The sequence below is a fragment of the Capricornis sumatraensis genome, chromosome 14 (assembly GCF_032405125.1).
Source record: "Capricornis sumatraensis isolate serow.1 chromosome 14, serow.2, whole genome shotgun sequence".
In the NCBI taxonomy this organism is placed as follows: Eukaryota; Metazoa; Chordata; class Mammalia; order Artiodactyla; family Bovidae; genus Capricornis; species Capricornis sumatraensis.
Window position 1 is genome coordinate 47,443,495 of NC_091082.1, and position 20,251 is coordinate 47,463,745.

A 20,251-nucleotide genomic window follows, 5' to 3' on the forward strand; every position below is an offset into this window, starting at 1 on the left:
AATTTGCTGACATATTGAATGCAGCACTTTCACAGCATCATCTTTTAGGATTTGAGATAGCTCAACTGGAATTCCATCACCTCCACTAGCTTTGTTTGTAGTGATGCTTTCTAAGGCCCACTTGACTTCACATTCTAGGATGTCTGGCTGTAGGTGAGTGATCACACCATCGTGATTATCTTGGTCATGAAGATCTTTTTTGTACAGTTCTTCTGTGTATTCTTGCCACATCTTCTTCATATCTTCTGCTTCTGTTAGGTCCAGACCATTTCTGTCCTTTATCGAGCCCATCTTTGCATGAAATGTTCCCTTAGTATATCTCATTTTCTTGAAGAGATCTCTAGTCTTTCCCATTCTGTTGTTTTCCTCTATTTCTTTGCATTGATCGCTGAAGAAGGCTTTCTTATCTCCTTTTGCTATTCTTTGGAACTCTGCATTCAGATGCTTGTATCTTTCCTTTTCTCCTTTTCTTTTCACTTCTCTTCTTTTCACAGCTATTTGTAAGGCCTCCCTAGACAGCTGTTTTGCTTTTTTGCATTTCTTTTCCATGGGGATGGTCTTGATCCCTGTCTCCTGTACAATATCACAAACCTCCGTCCATAGTTCATCAGGCACTCTGTCTATCAGATCTAGTCCCTTACATCTATTTCTCACTTCCACTGTATAATCATAAGGGATTTGATTCAGGTCATACCTGAATGGTCTAGTGGTTTTCCCTACTTTCTTCAATTTAAGTCTGAATTTGGCATAAGGAGTTCATGATCTGAGCCATAGTCAGCTCCCGGTCTTGTTTTTGCTAACTGTATAGAGCTTCTCCATCCTTGGCTGCAAAGAATATAATCAATCTGATTTCGGTGTTGACCATCTGGTGATGTCCATGTGTAGAATCTTCTCTTATGTTGTTGGAAGAGGGTGTTTGCTATGACCAGTGCGTTCTCTTGTCAGAACTCTATTAGCCTTTGCCCTGCTTCATTCTGTATTGCAAGGCCAAATTTGCCTGTTACTCCAGGTGTTTCTAGGCTTCGTACTTTTGCATTCCAGTCCCCTATAATGAAAAGGACATCTTTTTTGGGTGTTAGTTCTGAAAGGTTGTGTAGGTCTTCATAAAACCATTCAACTTCTTCAGCGATGCTGGTTGGGTCATTGACTTGGATAACTGTGATATTGAATGGTGTGCCTTGTGCTGGGGTCCAGCCCCCACAGGATCCAGGGGAACCTGAAGGAAAAACAGCGTCAGCGGATGAATTAGAGAGAGATAAGGAAAGAATATTGTAGATAAGAAAATAGAGGAGAGAAAGAGGCTGATATTCCTTGGTTTACATAGAAAGCCAATAAAACTTCGAGACAAGAAGTTTGCCTTGTTCATGGAGGCCACAGGTGCCTTCCCGGTCTTCCGAGGGAGTGAAGACGCAGAGCGTCTTCCCGTTCAGGTCTTAGAAACCTGGGCAGATAAGTGAACGCAGGGAGCCTCTGTGCTCCAAGGGATCAGCCTGAAAAAGTAAGAGAGAAAAAAAGAGAGAAAAACACGGAGTGACCAAGCTTCTTCAAGAGAGGCCCATTGTTTTTATTTTTAAAAGGATCTTTTATACCTTTACTTGTACATAAAGGGAAATGAAAGATGCAAAGTCATACAGAGTCAGCCCAAACATTATATCTGTTTTGTCTTTATCGAAACCAGGATTTTTCTGCAAACCTTTCCCATAAACAATATTGTGTACATTATCTTCTGACCTTGGTGGTCTGTGAACATTTTATGACCCTCTTTTGATAAAGGCTTCTCAACCAGAAAACTTATTTTCCCTTGAAATGTTTTTTCTTATATTTCTAATCTATGTCAGCCTCAAAAAGTATTAAACAGAGTTACATTCTCATGAAGCAAAGGTGTAGTGAGTTACAAGAAAGAACCAATTAGCTCAAAAGTCTGATGTGGTTAATTTCAAGGCTACACTTGTTTTTCTTACTTTCCAACTGTGTTAACTAATGCACTCCCAGGTGCACAGTGGATAAGAGATATGGGAACTTAGCAACAAGCATTGGCCTAATAATGAAATCCTATGCCTAGCACTACTCTAGTAACTTTTAACTCTTTGAAAGGCTCTATGTTTTAGGCTTTCCGTGCCTCTCACAGTTGGGAGGCTGTAAATAATCACATGTGTAGCTGCAAGAGTCTGAATATATCTGCCAAGCAAGCTAAAATGCTAACAGAGGGGTTTTGATTGGAAATATTCTTCTCATGTCCAGGAGACTTATTAGCTATAGCCCTAAGTTGATTTTCTCCAGAGAAAGGTGATCAGGAATAGCCCCCTGTTAATGTCAGAGGAATTGGTGAAAGTCATGAAATAGTAAAACAGACAGATTCTGGTTTTGGGGTAGATGTTCGAGAAAGCCTAGGGAGCCCGTTGAGTTCTGAAGCCTTGCTTAACAGTTCTCTTCCACATGACCCTGTCATGGGTGGGATCTCCCGGGGTGGCTCCCAGCAGCCTTGGAAACGAACTGAGATCATTCTGTCCTTTTTGAGATTGCATCCAAGTACTGCATTTCAGACTCTCTTGTTGACCATGATGGCTACTCCATTTCTTCTAAGGGATTCCTGCCCACAGTAGTAGATATAATGGTCATCTGAGTTAAATTCACCCATTCCAGTCCATTTTAGTTCGCTGATTCCTAGAATGTCGACGTTCACTCTTGCCATCTCCTGTTTGACCCTTCCAGTTTGCCTTGATTCATGGACCTAACATTCCAGGTTCCTATGCAATATTGCTCTTTACAGCATCAGACCTTGCTTCTGTCTCCAGTTACATCCACAACTGGGTGTTGTTCTTGCTTTGGCTCCATCCCTTCATTCTTTCTGGAGTTATTTCTCCACTGATCTCCAGTAGCATATTGGGCACCTACCAACCTGGGGAGTTCCTCTTTCAGTATCCTATCATTTTGCCTTTTCCTACTGTTCATGGGGTTCTCAAGGCAAGAATACTGCAGTGGTTTGCCATTCCCTTCTCCAGTGGACCACATTCTGTCGGATGTACTAACAGAAGTGAAACATGAGAGAAGATGCATTTAGAATAAATAATTTTAAGATCTTATTTTTGACAATATTAAATATTAATATATTTTTATATATTAATATATAATATTAATTATATATTATATTAACATATATATTTATATATAATATTAAATATTATAATAATATTTTGTTTTACATTTTGGTACTTAGCTATTTAGAGGCCAGGCAACGGCACCAGCAGATCAAGGGTCTACAGTTCACACGTTTTAAGTCTTTCCACAACTTACAGTATGTGAAATCTTGAAAACCCTCTGTAGAACTATAAAGCATTTTTTCCTGGCTTGGATTTTTTTGGAAATCACTAATATCACTTTTAACTTATGCTGCATTATGTCCATTAAATTGTCAGATCGTCTTTTTTGTTTCTATTTTAGTGAAATAGAAGACTCTGGTACTATCCCTATAGCCAACCCAGGGGAAACTGAGCAGTCTGAAACTGATTGTGATGTTGGTGAGGCCCTTGATGCAAATGCTCCAGTTGACCAACCTTCCTTTGTCAGTCCACCTGAAAGGTGAGTGTGAGCTGTTGTTTGTCTTTATATGATTCTATAATAAACGGCAGTGTCACCTTTGAGTAGACTTTGGTGTATACGTAATTCAGTTTTATGATTGAGAGAAAACTTACTTCTTTGTGCTCCTTTCTTGGTTTACTTTTTATTCATGTATACTTTTTATAGTTTGGATTTGTGTGTACTTGTTATTCAGCTGAAATTTGTTGATTTAATATGCCTTTTGATTTCAAATAGCCTTGTCGGCCAACATATAGAAAATGTGTCATCTTCGCACGGCAAAGGAAAGATAACAAAGTCAGAATTCGAATCAAAAGTTTCATCAAGTGATCAGGGTGGTAGTGATCCAAAATCTGCATTGAATGCTTCTTCAGATAATTTAAAAAATGAGGTAGGTAAATAACATGCACTATCTCCTACTTTGTTATACAATTCATTTTCGTTTTTAACCAGTCTTGTAATTTGTTAATCATATTTGCCATAAAGTTAGGGGATCAATAGTTAGTGATCAGTGTGGAACTGAGGTGAAGTGTGCTCCCAGAGAGCAAGTGGTTACTTCATGAAACTATTGCCAATGTAATGTTCATACATAAAGTTGTCCCAAATGTGACCTCTCTTTGGTTATGTTTACGTATAAATGGTTTTCTGCCACCATAGACTGTTTGGTACCAGATGCATAAAGTTCTTTTTTAAGCGATTTTTAAAGAGAGCCTTATAGAAGTTATGATTGTTTTAAGTATCTTCAGACTATAATTCAGTAATACAGGATTAAATTTAGGCTTTTCAACTAGAATTATTTTAAAGGGACATTTTACCCTTTGTTATTTGTATGCAAAATACAACTAGACCAGCTTATATTAACGAATATGATTCTTAAAGGCAAGGCTCATCCCTGTATAAGAGCTTTATTTTCTTTTCTCCTTTTGAGTTTTACTTTGACTTCATGTAGAGGCCAATACACAGGCCAGTATAGAACTTCCTGAAAGAATATTGGCAGAGAAAGTGTATTCCCTTCATCTAAGAAATAACTAAATAAAGAGGGAAAGGCCACTCAATGAACTTAACAAAAACAAAACGTGAAATTGGAGTTCAAAATACTGAGTGCCACGTCTGTATTTGTTTGTTTCTCATTCAACTGTTCTGTTCTCCACTTTTTCTTTTACATATTTTCTGTGAATCTGCATTCATCACTAACTAAACTTCATTCTGGAGACCTGACTGTTATTGGGCTAACTGTTTCTACAATGCTGCTTATAAATGTAGGAAATCAACATTTCATAGTCTGAAATCTTGTAGGAACAATTTTCCAGTGAAACCAAGTCAAGTATGTGTTACAGTTCAGTTGTCAAATATCACAGGCGTAAATAAAATTAGACAAACATTACAAAAATGTCTTCTTTAAGCTATTTAAGTACCAAATGTAGAATTCAAGCATGGCAGCTAGTTTTGTCCAAGATTTGCTTGTTCGCCTTGACCATTCACAGCAGTGTCTTGCAGATCCTTGAGGTAATAGGGATAAGCTCTTCCACTCACACAGACTTAATTGGGCAGAACTATTCTGAACTGGATAGTGTATAGAACTACTGGACACTTTGTGATAAAATTCATCTGACAGTTTTTCTGGAGTATTAAATAATTTAGGAGGTAATTAATTCAAAATTCCATTCCTTTGCTTGTTATAATGCTTTGCAAAATAATTTTATTGTGTTATTTAGTTTTTATATTTGTTGCTAAGAGGTGAGAGTGATTGCTGTGCCTGGCCCTCAAAGAGTGTGTGTGTATTCTTACTTTTTATTGTATTTCTTTTAGTATTTGGGCTTTACTGTCAAGCATCTCAACTAGATTAATTTTTATAAATATTTGTTTATTTTCTCACTTAAACTAAATTTTTATTTAATTTTTCAATTAGTGTAATGTTGGTTTTTTAGTTTTATTTTCTGTATATTATTTTTTAAATAGCTACATACTTTTATAAGCTTGTGTGTTCTGCAAAACACTCCCAACATGAAGGTTGTGGAGGAACCAGTTTGCTAGTTTGTCTTCCTAAAGCGAGATTATGGAAATTTGTGTTGGTGTGTTATACTGATATACAAATTAGCATCAGTACTTGAAAATGTACCCTAATACGAGATTTGTGCCATTTACTGAAGTGAGTGAGTGAATGAGTGATAGTCTGTCAGTCATGTCCGACTCTGCGACCCCCATGGACTGGAGCCCACCAGGCCTCTCTGTCCATGGAATTCTTCAGGCAAGAAGACTGGAGTGGGTTGCCATTTCCTTATCCAAGATTTACGGTCTAATAGATTTTGTATACTTCTCAAGGCACTATTAGCTTTCCTGGTGGCTCAGACGGTAAAGCATCTGTCTGCCTGTAAGGCGGGAGACCCAGGTTCGATCCCTGAGTGGGGAAGATCTCTTGGGAGAAGGAAATGGCAAACCACTCCAATACTCTTGCCTGGAAAACTCCATGGATGGAGGAGCCTGGAAGGCTGTACAGTCCATGGGGTTGGTTGCACAGGGTCGGACACGGCTGAGCTATTTCACTTTCATTTTCAAGGCCCTATTAATAAATACATTATGTATTGTTTTAGGGAGACAGAAATAATGTTAAAATGGAATGAACATCCTTGCATACATTCTTCCAATTAAGGCTAAAATGAATTGTATGCCCTCTCCAGTTACATTTCTTCTCTCCGCTTTAGATTTAACCACTATCTTGAATTTTTTTTTTATTTTTACATTTTAGAGCATATTTTTAAGGTTTTTCAAATATTCGTTGCTATAAACAATATATACTATTACTTGGCAAATTTTGAAACATAAAATGATGTCATTTTAAATATCATTTTACTCAACATTGTTTTTGAGTTTTACTTATTCTTTGTTTTCACTGTTATATTTGATTCTACCACAGTTTACCTGTTCTTCAATTCGTAGATATTTAGATTATTTCTAATTTTTTTGACATTATGAATAGTGCTGTAATAAATGTCCTTATGCATATTTTCTTAGGCACATATGTATGTTTTCATTGATATTTATACTTAGGAATTAAATTATTGGGTCATAGAGTATGCATATCTTTAATATTGCTAAATGTCGCACTCACTTTGGCAGTCTCATAGATGTCCATGGCTCAACAGGCTATCACATTTTAACCTCCATCAGATTGGTATAATTTATTATCTTTAGTTTTCATTTGCATTCCCTGATTTTACTGAGAGTGAGCATTTTGTATTTTCTCTTTACTCAGTTGGCTGTACCTCTTCCACTTTTCCCCATTATTGATTTGTAGGCAGTATTTATGGTTAGTAATAATCCTTTGTTGTCTGAATAGTGTTTCATATATTTCTGTCTGTGGCTTATTGAACTGTGTGGTTTATGGTCTTTTGATATATTTAATTTTCAAATTTTAATCTAGCCAGATGTATCAGCCTTTTAAAAATGATTTCCTTCATCTTGCTGAATCCTGGTATAGCCTGAATCATGAAGATATCTTTTCAATACTTTCTTTAAAGCTTTGCTTTTCACATTTAAGTTTTTACAGCCACCTTAAAATTTTATATAAATGATACTTTTATTTTTAAATTTTTTATTAAAATCTTTGGTGGCTCAGCGGTAAAGAACCCACCTGCCTAAGCAGGAGTTAACGTGTTCAGTCCCTGGGTCCGGAAGATACCTTGGAGAAGGAACTGGCAACCCAGTCCAGTTCTCTTGCCTGAGAAATCCCATAGACAGAGGGGCCTGGCAGGTACAGTCCATGCGGTTGCAAAGGGTTGGATACCACTTAGTGACTAAATAACAACAGCAACAATAGCTGATTGATAGTGTTGTAAAAGAGTTGGACACTACTGAAGTGACTGAGCACGTTGTGTTACTTTCTGTTGTATAGAAAAGAGAATCAGTTGTATATATATGTATATCAACTTTTTCGTCAGATTTTTTTCCATATAGGTTATTACAGTGTTCCATGTGCTATACTGTAGGTCTTTATTAGTTATATAAATGGTACTTTTTATTAAAGATTTAGGAGAAGCAGTATGCATGCTTAGTTGCTCAGTACTATATCTAAAATTAGCTTGCTTTAATATATATATTATTTTAAGGTAGATTTTAAGGTGGATTCACGACAGTTACAGTCTGTGTACAGTTTTTGTTTGGGTAATTGTTGGCTTATGAAATTATATAGAGTTTTTTACAACCCATGCTAATATTGCTAACATATGAAGGGATTCATCCTGTGATACTCAGGTAGAGAAGGTTTTAATTCTTCAAAGAGAAACTCAGCTTTTAAGTTAAACCAAAACTTTCCTTTGTATGTTTTTGTTTTTTTCCAGAATACTGTCATTCATTATAAAATTGGACTTCTAGTTTAATTTGACAGAAACATTTGTATTTACTACTATAATTTATTCTGTTTCCTCTGTATTCTTTGAAACCTGAAATCTATTTATTTTTGACATTTCTTTCAGAGTTCTGATTATACAAAGCCAGGAGAAATTGACCCTACACCTGTTACAAATTCCAAAGACCCAGAGGATATACCAACATTTGATGAATGGAAGAAGAAAGTTATGGAAGTAGAAAAAGAAAAAAGTAAGGAAGCACTAAAATGTAATTTTTTTTAAGGGATTGGTTTAAATACGCAGTTTCTCTTCTTAATTGTTAAAGTAAAACTTCTGAAAACTTTTTAAAGGTGAAACTTAACAAATATGCTTTTGGTTACCCACATGGAATTTATCTGTGTCTGTCTTATTAATCTTAATTAAAATCCATTATTGTAAATTATTAAACAAGGCTAAAATAAGATAAAGTGGGCAAAAGCAGTGATTTTCCGTATCAGTTTATAGGAGGAAAGTTGAAGCATGGAAAGTTCTCAGTCATAAAGCTTTAAACTGTAAACAGAATTGGACTAAAGTATTACACTTTCTCTTTGTCATTGTAAAAGTCTCAGAGTTAAAAATTATTGTTGGAGTTAGTGATTGGTAAGCTTCTATCCTTAATACAATAAAATGTATATGCAAAAGTTTTGATTCTCATAGTAAACTCCGTTTTGTGGATTACACTAAGCATAAGTCAAGTAATGTGGATTTTTGTAGTTAATTTGTTTACTAAGGATATAAAGCTATTTCATATGGGTTTTAAAAATATTCTCTTTAGTATTAAAACCTGGACTCTAGATGGCAGCCTGTTCTTGAGATTGTTTGCTGTGGGTATTTTCAATCATAATCATCATATATATATGTTCATAATAAGGTTTGTCTGCAGGTCAGTCAATGCATCCATCTTCTAATGGAGGTCTACATGCCACAAAAAAGGTCCAGAAAAATCGAAATAATTATGCTTCAGTAGAATGTGGTGCCAAAATTTTGGCAGCTAACCCAGAAGCCAAGGTACTTAAGTGTAAAATTCTTCTATACATATAGGAAGCTAGAGATTTTATTAAATATAAGCAGTGGTTTCCTGGAAACTGTATTTTAACATGAGCTATTTTCCTAATCCACTAATAAGTGCAAGATTATGCTTTAAAAGACATAATTTCTTACATGAATTCTTAGTGTATTGGTTGATGCATTGCACCATTTTTTTTTTAAGAGTAATTATAAGTTCCCAGCCAAATTGAGAGGAGGGTCCAGAGATCTGCCATATACCTGCTGTCCCCACATGTGTTAGTCTACTCCATTACCAGTATCTCCCACTAGAGTGGTACATTTGTTACAGTTGATGAATTTATATTGACAGATTTTTATCCCCTGAAATCCATAGTTTATGTTAGAGCTCACTCTTACACATTCTTACACATTTGGATAAATGTATAATGACATGTATCTGTCATTATAGTATCATATAGAGTATTTTTACCGTCCCAAAACTCCTCTGTGCTCTACCTATTCACTTCTTCTTTCCTCCAACTTTTGACATCCACTGATCTTTTCACTGTCTCCCTAGTTTTATCTTTTCCAGAATATCATATTGTTGAAATCATACCGTATGTAGCTTTTTCAGACTGACTTCTTTCACTTAGTGATATGCATTTAAGTTTCATCCGTGTCTTTCCATGACTTGATAGCTCCTTTCTTTTTAGTATTGAAGAATACTCCATTGTCTGGATGTACCATAGTTTATCCATTCACCTACTGAAGGGCATATACTTGGTTTTTAAACTTTTAAAACCTGTGTTTTAAAAGGAAATAGCTAATAGGAAAAATCATTTTGCTTCTATAGCAACAGATGTTTAATTTTAGTTGTTTTATTACAAGCCTTGCTTAGCATAGTATAGACAAAACTTGTAAATTTTAGCCGCTGTTATGCTTTCTTCCCAGGTATTTCAGTCTCTTAGGTATATTTTAAGATCTAAAAATATAGAAAACCTAGAAAACTTGAGAGTTGAAATAAATATTTTTCTTTAAGTAATTTATTCCCTTCCCCCTTTTTGAAAATAGAGCACATCTGCTATTCTTATAGAAAATATGGATCTTTATATGTTGAATCCTTGCAGCACTAAAATTTGGTAAGTAATATAAAATTTAATAAAGTATGCTTTATATATATATATATATATATATAAACCTTTTATGTTAGGGTTAGATTGATTTGTTCATATAGTCACTTAATAAGCATTTATGATTTGTTTATATGTCACTTAATAAACATTTATGATTGGTGCTGGTACTATACTTTCCTTAGGTCCTGGGGTCTAAGGACCTAAAATGTCTTTCCTTTTAAGGATGTCACTCAAAATTGACAGATCTAGTTCAGCAATTATCAAATAGTATGAAAAGTATGCCTGAAAAGATACTATAGAAACGGAGATGATATATAACTGCAGAAGAGAATGAGCTTGCTAGAAGAGGTGATTTATGAGCTGAATCTTAAAGAATTAATTCCTTGAGTTCATAAGTAAGTCACAGATAAGGGAGACAGAGGTATTCAGGAATTGTAAGAAGAAGGGGCCAGCACTAATAGGAGCGAATGTCTTCTGGGCAGCTGTAAGTAGGAGCAAACCGAAGAAGCTGTTTCAGTGATTACAAGAATAGAGGTAAAACTAGAGTAATCATGAAAGATGAGCCAGGAGACTCAGTTTAGCAGTAATCAGGCCATTCATGCTATGTATAACGCAGCTTAAAGGTTTCTGAGGTTTATCTTAAAGACCATGGAGGGTAGTTTTAAGTAAGGTAGTTTTAAGTAAGGAAATGACATGACCTCACTGGCATTTTGGAAAGGGTTATCCTCAAAAGATGGCCTACAGCATAATGCAGTTAGAAGCAGTGAAACCAGTTAGGAACCTACTGTCATAGCTCATGTGGAAAATAAGGGCTTTAATTAAGGCATGTAAATTTGGGTAAAGAAGAGAGAGGAAAATCTGAAAAATGGTTATAGCAGTTAAAATTGACAGCTTTTGCTTAGAAATCAGATGTGAAGAAGACAGAGGCATCTGATAAATCTCCCTGGATTTTGGCTTCATTGCTTCAATCTAATTCTTCCATTAACTAATAATATAAACAAAGAAACTTATGGGGGATATATGGGGAAAATAACGTTTAATATGCCAACAGTTTTATTAGATTACTTGATTTCGTTGATCAAAAGCAGCTGTTTTAAAAAAGAATTTAGGTGAATCACCACCATTTTACTGACTGATTAATGATGTAGTGTAGTCACTAAGTTGTGTCCAGCTCTTTGCAACCCCATGGACTGTAGCCTGCCAGGCTCCTCTGTCCGTGGGATTTCCCAGGCAAGAATACTGGAGTGGGTTGCCAGTTCCTTCTCCAGGGGATCTTCCCAACCCAGAGATTGAACCTGCATCTCCTGCTTGGCAGGTTGATTCTTTACCACTGAGCCTCCTGGGAAGCCCGTTTTCCTCTTTTAGATAATTGTTTATTCACACTTTCCCCTCTGATTTACAATAATACATTTATCATAAAATTCTCTTCTATATGGGAATTTGTTTCTATACTCTTTGTCCTGTTCCTTTGGTCAGTTTATCATTACCTGCAGAAACACCACACTCTTTAGCTTTATAAATCTTAATAACTGGTAGGGCAGGTTTCTGTACCATATTCTTCAGGACTGACTGGGCTGTTCTGCCGCTGCTTTCTTTCTTTTTTCTGTTAAATCTTAGACTTATTCTATTGAGTTCCCCAAGTGTCCCATTGGATTTTGTTTGTGATTGCATTGCATCTTTTGCTGACTTTTAGATATTGAGTTTACTTATCCCATATAGGGCATATTTTTAAATTGTTTTTAATATCTTTTAATTATTTTTTTTAACTTTTCATGAAAGTATTGTGTATCTTTTGTTAAATTCATTTGTTGGTATCAGCAGGAAACTAACACAACATTGTAAAGCAACTATACTACAGTAAAAATTAATTTAAAAAATGGTGTTTTGTTGTGTTTAGATATCCAGTTTTTTTTAATATATGAGTCTTAGAGCCAGCTTTTTTTATAGTCTCTTATTTTAATAGTTTATATGTAGAATCTTTGAGGATTTCTGCATAGAAAATTATAACTTCCCTACATATTTTTCTCCTTTTTAAAATTTTCTAATCCTTTTTATTATATTTTACTTTCTTTTTGTCATCACATGCTGGCTAGATCATTGAGAAAATTGTACGTAGTGATAGTAAGCAGTTTCATCTTATTCCTTATTTTGAAGGCAGTGCATCTAACCTAATACTTACAAGATATGTGTTTTGTGTTTTTTTTTCTTTTTTACTGAAGTGTAGGTGATGCTAGTGGTAAAAAAACCCATCTGTGAGTGCAGGAGATGTAGAGATGCGGGTGCAATCCCTGGGTTGGGAAGATCCCCTGGAGAAGGGCATGGCAACCCACTCCAGTGTTCTTGGCCAGAGAATCCCATGGACAGAGGAGCCTGACAGGCTATAGCCCATAGCGTCACAAAGAGTCAGACAAGACTGAAGCGACTTAAAGCACAGAGCTGATTTCCAAAATTGTATTAGTTTCAGGTGTACAAAATAGTGCTTCAGTATTTTTCTTGATTATATTCCATTTAAAGTAATTACAAAATAATGAGTATGTTTTCCCATGCGGTACAATATATCATTGTTGCTTATTTACTCTGTGTATAGTATTTTGTGTCTCTTAATTCTGTATCCCTATCTTGTCCTTCCCCTTCCCTCTGCCTCCTGTTAGCCACGAGTTTGTTTTGTTTTCTTCTTGTCTTCTTTGTCATGGGTGGATCGACCCTAAGTTCATGGGGTCATTTCTGGGCTCTCTGTCCTGAGCCGCTGATCTGTGTGTCTGTTTCTGTATCTACCATGCTGTTGTGATTACTGTAGGGTTGTTGTATAATCTGCAGTTAGGCAGCATGATATCTTAAGCTTCTTTTTTCTCAAGATATTCTAAGTTTGAATCTCAACTGTAAAGCCTTCCATGCCTCAGGGAAGATGTTAATTTTAAATTAAATATGTGATTTCAAAAATAGGATATTCATGTGGCTCAAACTCAAAAAGGTGTTTAAAAGAGGTAGAGGAGCTACAATGAGCAATACACTTCCAATCTGTCATCTATCTTCCTGTTCAGTGTTAAATTTTTAGATACCTTTTAATTTTCTTTATGCAGAAACAGAGATTTTATTTACCTCTCAGTTTTCACAGCAGCGTATTATACATAATATTTATCACCTTGAATTAAGTTTTAACTTAAAATTTTCTGGTCATGTTTCTATTTCATTCATACATAAAACTTTTTCTTTTTTTTTTTTTGATAACTTCATGAAATTCCATTATATGATTGTAGCAAGATTTAACTAGTCTTATGTTGATAGTATTTGGGCTGTTTATAGTAATCTTTTGCCATAACAGACAGTTATTATAAATAAGCTTGTGCATGCCGTGTTTTATACTTGTGTGATAGATGACAAGGTTTAATTATTAAAAAAAAAGAAAAAAACATATTTAAAAGAAGTAATGAGACTGTATGCGTGCTAAGTTGCTTTAGTTATCTCCGACTTTTTGCAACCCCATGGACTGTATAGCCCACCAGGCTTCTCTGTACATGGGATTCTCCAGACAAGAATGCTGGAGTGGTTTGTCATGCCCTCCTCCAGGGGGTTACCCTGACCCAGGGATCAAACCCTTGTCTCTTAAGTCTCCTTCATTGGTAGGTGGGTTCTTTACCACTAGCGCCACCTGGGAAGCCCATACATGAGACTGTATAGGTTTTCTGTTTCTTCTCAACTTAGTTTTAGTAAATTAGTTTGGTTAATTACATTTTTCTAGAAATTTATCTTTGATCCATTTTGAAGGTTTTTGTAATGAAGTTGTTATTCTCTTACAGTTAAAAAATCTTTTCTTTGTACCTTTGCAGATAAGTCTAAGGTCAGCTTTGTTCTTTCTCAAGATTATTTTGGCTATTTGGGGTATTTTGTGTTTCCACATAAATTTTAGAGTTATGCATTCTAGTTTTGTAAAAGTGTCGTTGGTATTTTGATAGGAATTGCATTGCATTTGCAGATTACCTTGTGTAATATGTTCATATCATCTAAATTTTGACACGTGGTATTTTATCAATGTACTCTTACATTTAGGTCTGCTACTTTACTGATGTTTTAAAATTTCTGACCTACTATTAATTAAGAGAAGTATGTTGAAATTAGATGTGTCAGCTTTTATACGTAGTTTTTACTAATTTACATGTGGTGTTATCTACCTCTAAGAAAATATAAAAGATGAGGCTTAGATAAAAAAGCATTTTAAAATCAACCTTTATGAGGCACAATTGCATATGTACTACTAATTTTATATATATTATGAGTGTTTACTACTTTAATATAAGTTTTAGAAATGTTAAATCTTCTTGGTGGATTGATTGTACACCTGGTAATACATTTGTCTAAAAATTTATTTTAATAGTATCAATAATATAGCTCATATCTTCTTAGAAATGGAGAACCTTGTATGCAAAGGAGGTAGAGAAGAATTTGCTTTTTCTTCTTAGTGCTCTTTTAGATTTGTAAATAAAAAGCAAAATCTGAGTCAGATTTTCTTTAGTTTCCTCTCCCTGGGATAGTAGTACAGTGTTTAGGCTTTGGAGCCAGATAGATGTGTCTTTTAACTTTTAACTTTGTTACTCACTGGCTAAATAACTCTTTAGTTAAGGCTCTTGATCCTGCCTTTTTAACAGAGATGAATGAACTGTGGTTTGAAAAAAATAGTTAATTTTCTCTGACACAAAAACCTCAAGTTGATATGTGGGGCAGGGGTATAATAGAAAACAATTAAAGGACACATTTACCTTCTGTCATGTTTCTCTACCACTCCCGAGATGTTGTCCCTGCCTGCATTGCTGTGATGATTTCTTCCTGTCACATCCTCATTGTGACCTATCAGGTGGGAGAAAGCAGAAGTAGAGGTGGCAGCTTCCTTTTGAAGGCTTAACCTGAAAGTTGCACTGGAGACTTCTGCCCACATCCCATCACTATAATTAAGTAACATTGCCAAGACTGGGAAAAACAGTCTTTGATTAGTGACTGTATGCTTGGCTACATCTTTGGAGAGGGGAGCAAGTTCTGTTTTAAAAAGGCAGAAAGGAAAAATGTGAAGTAACCAATTGAATGATTCTGTAAAATAGAGATAATCTATGCATTTTGGTTGTAAGAATTAAATCAGAGCATGGACATAAATCATCTAATATGGTATCTGACACAGACTAAGCATTCAGCAACTGTTAGTTTACTTTTTATCAGGAGCTGTTCTCTGAAACATGGCTGTTCTTACCATCTTCTGGAATTCAGTTCTGTTGCTCCCCAAACACAATATGTTAATTGTAATGCTTTTAATTTAACATTTACTTGTTAGTGTATATAATCTCATTTGATATAATAATTAGTTTATTAAAGTATTGATTAGAGTCCTAGATATCAAGAGTATTTCTTTCCTCAAATGCCATGCTGGATGTAGTTTTATGTTATACATGTAGAAACATACTGTTAATGTTTTCCTAAATAGCAATATTTTGTGGCATCTTTTCCAGGTCCATGATACATATCTCAAATATCTTTTTTTTCAAAAATTTCACACACATGATTTCATATAGTTCCATAATAATACTTTTCTTTCCCTACCCCTGTTTGCCATCCCCTGTTCCACCTCCCCACTGGTAACCGCTAGTTTGTTCTCTATACTTGCGAGTCTGCAGCTTTTTTGTTTTATTCACTAGTGTGTTGTTATTTTTAAAAACAGTTTTATTGAAGCGTGACTGACGTATAAACAACTACATGTAAAATAAATTGTAAAATGTTAAAGTGTATAATTTGATAAGTTTTGATATTTATTCATCTATGAAGCCATCACCACAGTGAAGATAATAATCTGTCTCCCCCAAAATTTTCTTCATGCTCCTTTATAATTTTTCCCTCCCACCCCTTACCCCCATAGCAATTACAGATCTGTACTTTCTGTCACTATACATTGGTCTGTATTTTCTGTATTTTTATATAAATGCAATATATAGTTTCTAGTATCATTTTTAATAGCTCTTTGGTATTTCATTCTGAATGGGGCCATAGTTTGTTATAGTTTCTAGTACCATTTTTAATAGCTGTTTGGTATTTCGTTGTCTGAATGGGGCCATAATTTGTCAATCAATCCTCTATGTTAAACATTTAGATTGACTTCCCTCCCCCCTAGCCCTCACTTTTATAAACTGTGCTTTGATATATTTATTAAGATGCGTATACAAGGGTGATGATTTGGAGCTGTGTGTCCGTAGATTAAATTTCTAAGAGTATATTGCTGAATCAACAGCTGTGGTACCTTTTGAGATAATATGGCCAAACTGCCCTCTAGACTAGTCAGGTTACACTCTTACTAGTTGTTCTTTGTCAAATCATTCCTCCAAGAATGAACTTTGTTATTAGAAAAGAATCTTTATTAAAAAAATACTGTAGGACAAAATCAGTATTTTTTTCCTACTAATGCTATGCTTGGGGAATACTTAGGGGTGTTCTTTCTCAAATCCTCTTCCTTCTTTACATTTTTTAATGAATAACTTAATAGAGGTCTAGTTTATGTAAGTTGTTAATGTCATGTTTAATATGAATTGTTATTCTAGTTGGTTTATCTAAATAATTGTCTTGTGCTCTTTTTAAAGGTTTGTTATTGAACTCTGTGAACCAATTCAAGTAAAACAGTTTGATATTGCAAATTATGAATTATTTTCTTCTACTCCTAAAGACTTTCTGGTTTCTATCAGTGACAGGTAAATTCTAAAGCTGGTTTCTAAGGAGTTAATATTGGATTTTCAGAATAAAAATTTTTAAATGGGTCATGATTTAAAACTTTAATTATTTTTTTTTTGTTTTAATCAACTTGTACCCATTTGTAAGAACAGTAATAATACTGTTGTAGGGTAGTCGTTTGTTATTTTACATTCATTAACTTACATAGTGCTTATAACAACCCTCTGATATTATTCCCTTATGAGACGAAACAGAGAGAGATTAAATAGCCTATCTAGGTCACTTGATTTGTGAGTTGGACAACCAAGAATCAAACATAGATCTCTATGATTTTGAAGTCCTTACTTTGCATTATTACGCTGTATTGCTTCCAAACATTTCTTTACAAAGTTATTAAGAACATATATGAGAAAAAGAAAAAAAAAACATATATGAGTATTTCATTTTACATCATTTTATAGCATATGTTTTTGTTAAAGTATATTTTAAAAACTTTGGTATATATGTGTGATTATAAGAGAAACATACATTCTAAGGAATTTGGTAGAGAATCCCAGTTCTATCAACCAAAGATACCTATGTTAACATTTTAATATGTTCCCTTCCAGTCTTTTGTACACATTTATATGTTTATAGTTCTATCAAAAATCAGTTTCGATGCTTACATCTTGAGAATATCCTCTTTTTTTTTGTTTTAAACACATCATTTTTAATAAATACTTGATATTTTCCTCCAGATGGAGGTATTAGTTCATTCCGTAAATGCTTTTTGAGTGCCCGCAATGTACCATGTAAGGATGCTGTTATTTAATCCTTCTTTTATTATTGACTATTAAGAATTTTCTGTGGTGTTTCTTCCCCTACCCTACATGTAGCATTGCATATATACAGTTTTCAAAATGGTTTCTCAAGATCTCTTACTCATTTTTCTTTAGCTAACTTTGCTCAGGTCATTTCCTTTTTCCCTAAGCTGTAATTTTCCTACCTGTCAAATGAATGTGTTCAGCTATGACAAGTAAAGTGTATTTTTTTAATGTGATAAGAGAATACTCATTACTTTCAGGGATTCTCTAAATGCTGTAGTAAAGAAAAACAGTAGTTTGGGACTTTTACATTAGATTTCCTTTAAAATCGGAAAAGCTATGTAAATGCTGTGAAATTCAAATATGATATTAAAGGATTTTTTTCTGTTTCCCTTTCAACTAGTACTTATGCTTTATATCATCACACACTTCAGTTCAGTCGCTTAGTCGTGTCCAACTCTTTGCGACCCCATGAACTGCAGCATGCAGGCTTCGCTGTCCATCTCCAACTCCCGGAGTACACCCAAACCCATGTCCATTGAGTCAGTGATGCCATCCAACCATCTCATCCTCTGCCTTCCCCTTCTCCTCCTGCCCTCAATCTTTGCCAGCATCAGGGTCTTTCCAGATGAATCAGCTCTTCACCTCAGGTGGCCAGAGTATTGGAGTTTCAGCTTCAACATCACTCCTTCCAATGAACACCCAGGACTGATCTTTAGGATGGACTGGTTGGATCTCCTTGCAGTCCAAGGGACTCTCAAGAGTCTTCTCCAGCACCACAGTTCAAAAGCACCAGTCTGATCACACACTTACTGGTACATAAAGAGTAGTACCTCATCCTTCCAAAACACTCTCTTGGCTACTTTCTGTTTTAAAGCCTCTAGTTTACTTGGAAGCCCTCTAAAACTCCAAGAGGCAATCCTTGTCCTTTTTGTCTTCTTCTTATCTTCTATTTGATAGTGTGATTTTTCAAGATAGTCTTTCTTCATAAGGAGAAACCTGTCAGAGTTTAGTTGGAAAAGAAAATGTATTTATTGAACTTGATGCTTAACTCATATTTAAACTATGTTAAGTGAATGTGTTACCTGGAGAGGGGAAAAAAAAAAAGTACAAGATCTCATTTGAAAATGATAGGACCTCTCAATGTGTGATTTATGATTTTCTAAAAAGGAATGTTAATTTTTTTTTATTGTCTAGATACCCCACGAATAAATGGATTAAGCTGGGTACTTTCCATGGTAGAGATGAGAGGAATGTCCAGAGTTTCCCTTTAGATGAACAGATGTATGCAAAATATGTGAAGGTAATGTTTATCTTTACAGAACTATATTCTATAATTAAACATACCTGTTATTCATACTTGGTACCTCGCCTGTTTAGAAATAAGAAAAATTAAGAGGAGATGTATTGCTGTATTCCTTTTAATAAAACAGTTCTTTCTTGAAAATATTATTTTATGGGACAAATACTAATACATTCCCTTTTATGTAACTGGAAACCTAAGCTAGTTTTTTGATATCTGTGGCTTTGATGAAATTCCAAATTATAACTCTTAATATTTTTGAAGTCTTGATATAAAATGTCATCTTTATAATATTATATTTCTTTATATTTTAAAACCTGAATCAGTTACTCACTGCTGTCTTTAAAGCAAGTCTGGTTTCTTATTAGAATCTGATTCTGAGATTTCTATTTTAATGCCCAGTTATTTTTCATTATAGCTTTTTGTCTTTTGTATATTCAGGTGAAATATTTAATGTTTAAGTAACAATTTCAAATAAAGTCTTAACCATTTAAATTCCTGCTGCAACCTAAATGTCCTTGGACAGAAGAATGGATAAAAAAGCTATGGTACATATATACGAAGGAATATTATTCAGCCATAAAAGAGAACAAAATAATGCCATTTGCAGCAACATGGATGGACCTAGAAATTGTACTGAGTGAAATAAGACAGAGAAAGATAAATATCATGTCATATTGCTTATATGTAGAATCTAAAAAATGGCACAAATGAACTACTTACAAGCAGAAATAGAACTACAGATGTAGAAAACAAACTTATGGTCACCAGAGGGTAAGGTAGAGGGTAGGAGGAGAGAGAAACTGGGAGACTGGTACTGACAAATGCACACTACTATACATAAAGTAGGTAACCAGTAAGAACTTACCATATAGCACGGGAAACTCTTCTCAGTACTCTGTAATGACCTATATGGGTGAAGAATCCAAAAGAGAGAGAGAGAGAGAGAGAGAGTGAGTGTGTGTGTGTGTGTGTGTGTGTATGTATCTGATAAATTTTGCTGTACAGCGGAAACTAATGCAACATTGTAAATCAACTACACTCTAATAAAAGCCATAAATAAATTCCTACTGCCTCCCTCACCAGTCTTGAGGTGGAATTATCTACCACAATAGAATTATTATCACTCTTGAATTTAGACAAAATATGGGAATTTCTTACTCCTTTTTATTTCCTCCTTTTTTTTTCTTTATGATACTATAGCCATACCTTAAAGTACAACTGTGTTGTTAGTAAGACCTTTTGGAATGACAGCAGCTCTCATTTTCTTCCTAATTATTTCTTCTTTAAATGTGAAAACTTATACTTGCCTACTCATCTCTTGGGATTTTACTTTCTGTGTCTTTTGTAAGCATGTTTTAAATT

At 34.7% G+C, this 20,251-nt stretch overlaps 1 protein-coding gene across 1 annotated transcript in view; it reads left to right on the forward strand.

Moving 5' to 3' along the window:
• The window catches only part of SUCO (SUN domain containing ossification factor), an 89,677-nt gene that overhangs the window by 30,946 nt on the left and 38,480 nt on the right, over nt 1-20,251 (forward strand). The window contains exons 5-11 of the mRNA XM_068985733.1: nt 3,442-3,579; nt 3,814-3,967; nt 8,049-8,172; nt 8,845-8,969; nt 10,020-10,087; nt 16,693-16,800; nt 18,781-18,886. Coding sequence (XP_068841834.1) covers nt 3,442-3,579; nt 3,814-3,967; nt 8,049-8,172; nt 8,845-8,969; nt 10,020-10,087; nt 16,693-16,800; nt 18,781-18,886 — 823 coding nt within the window. The remainder of the gene's footprint in view (nt 1-3,441; nt 3,580-3,813; nt 3,968-8,048; nt 8,173-8,844; nt 8,970-10,019; nt 10,088-16,692; nt 16,801-18,780; nt 18,887-20,251) is intronic.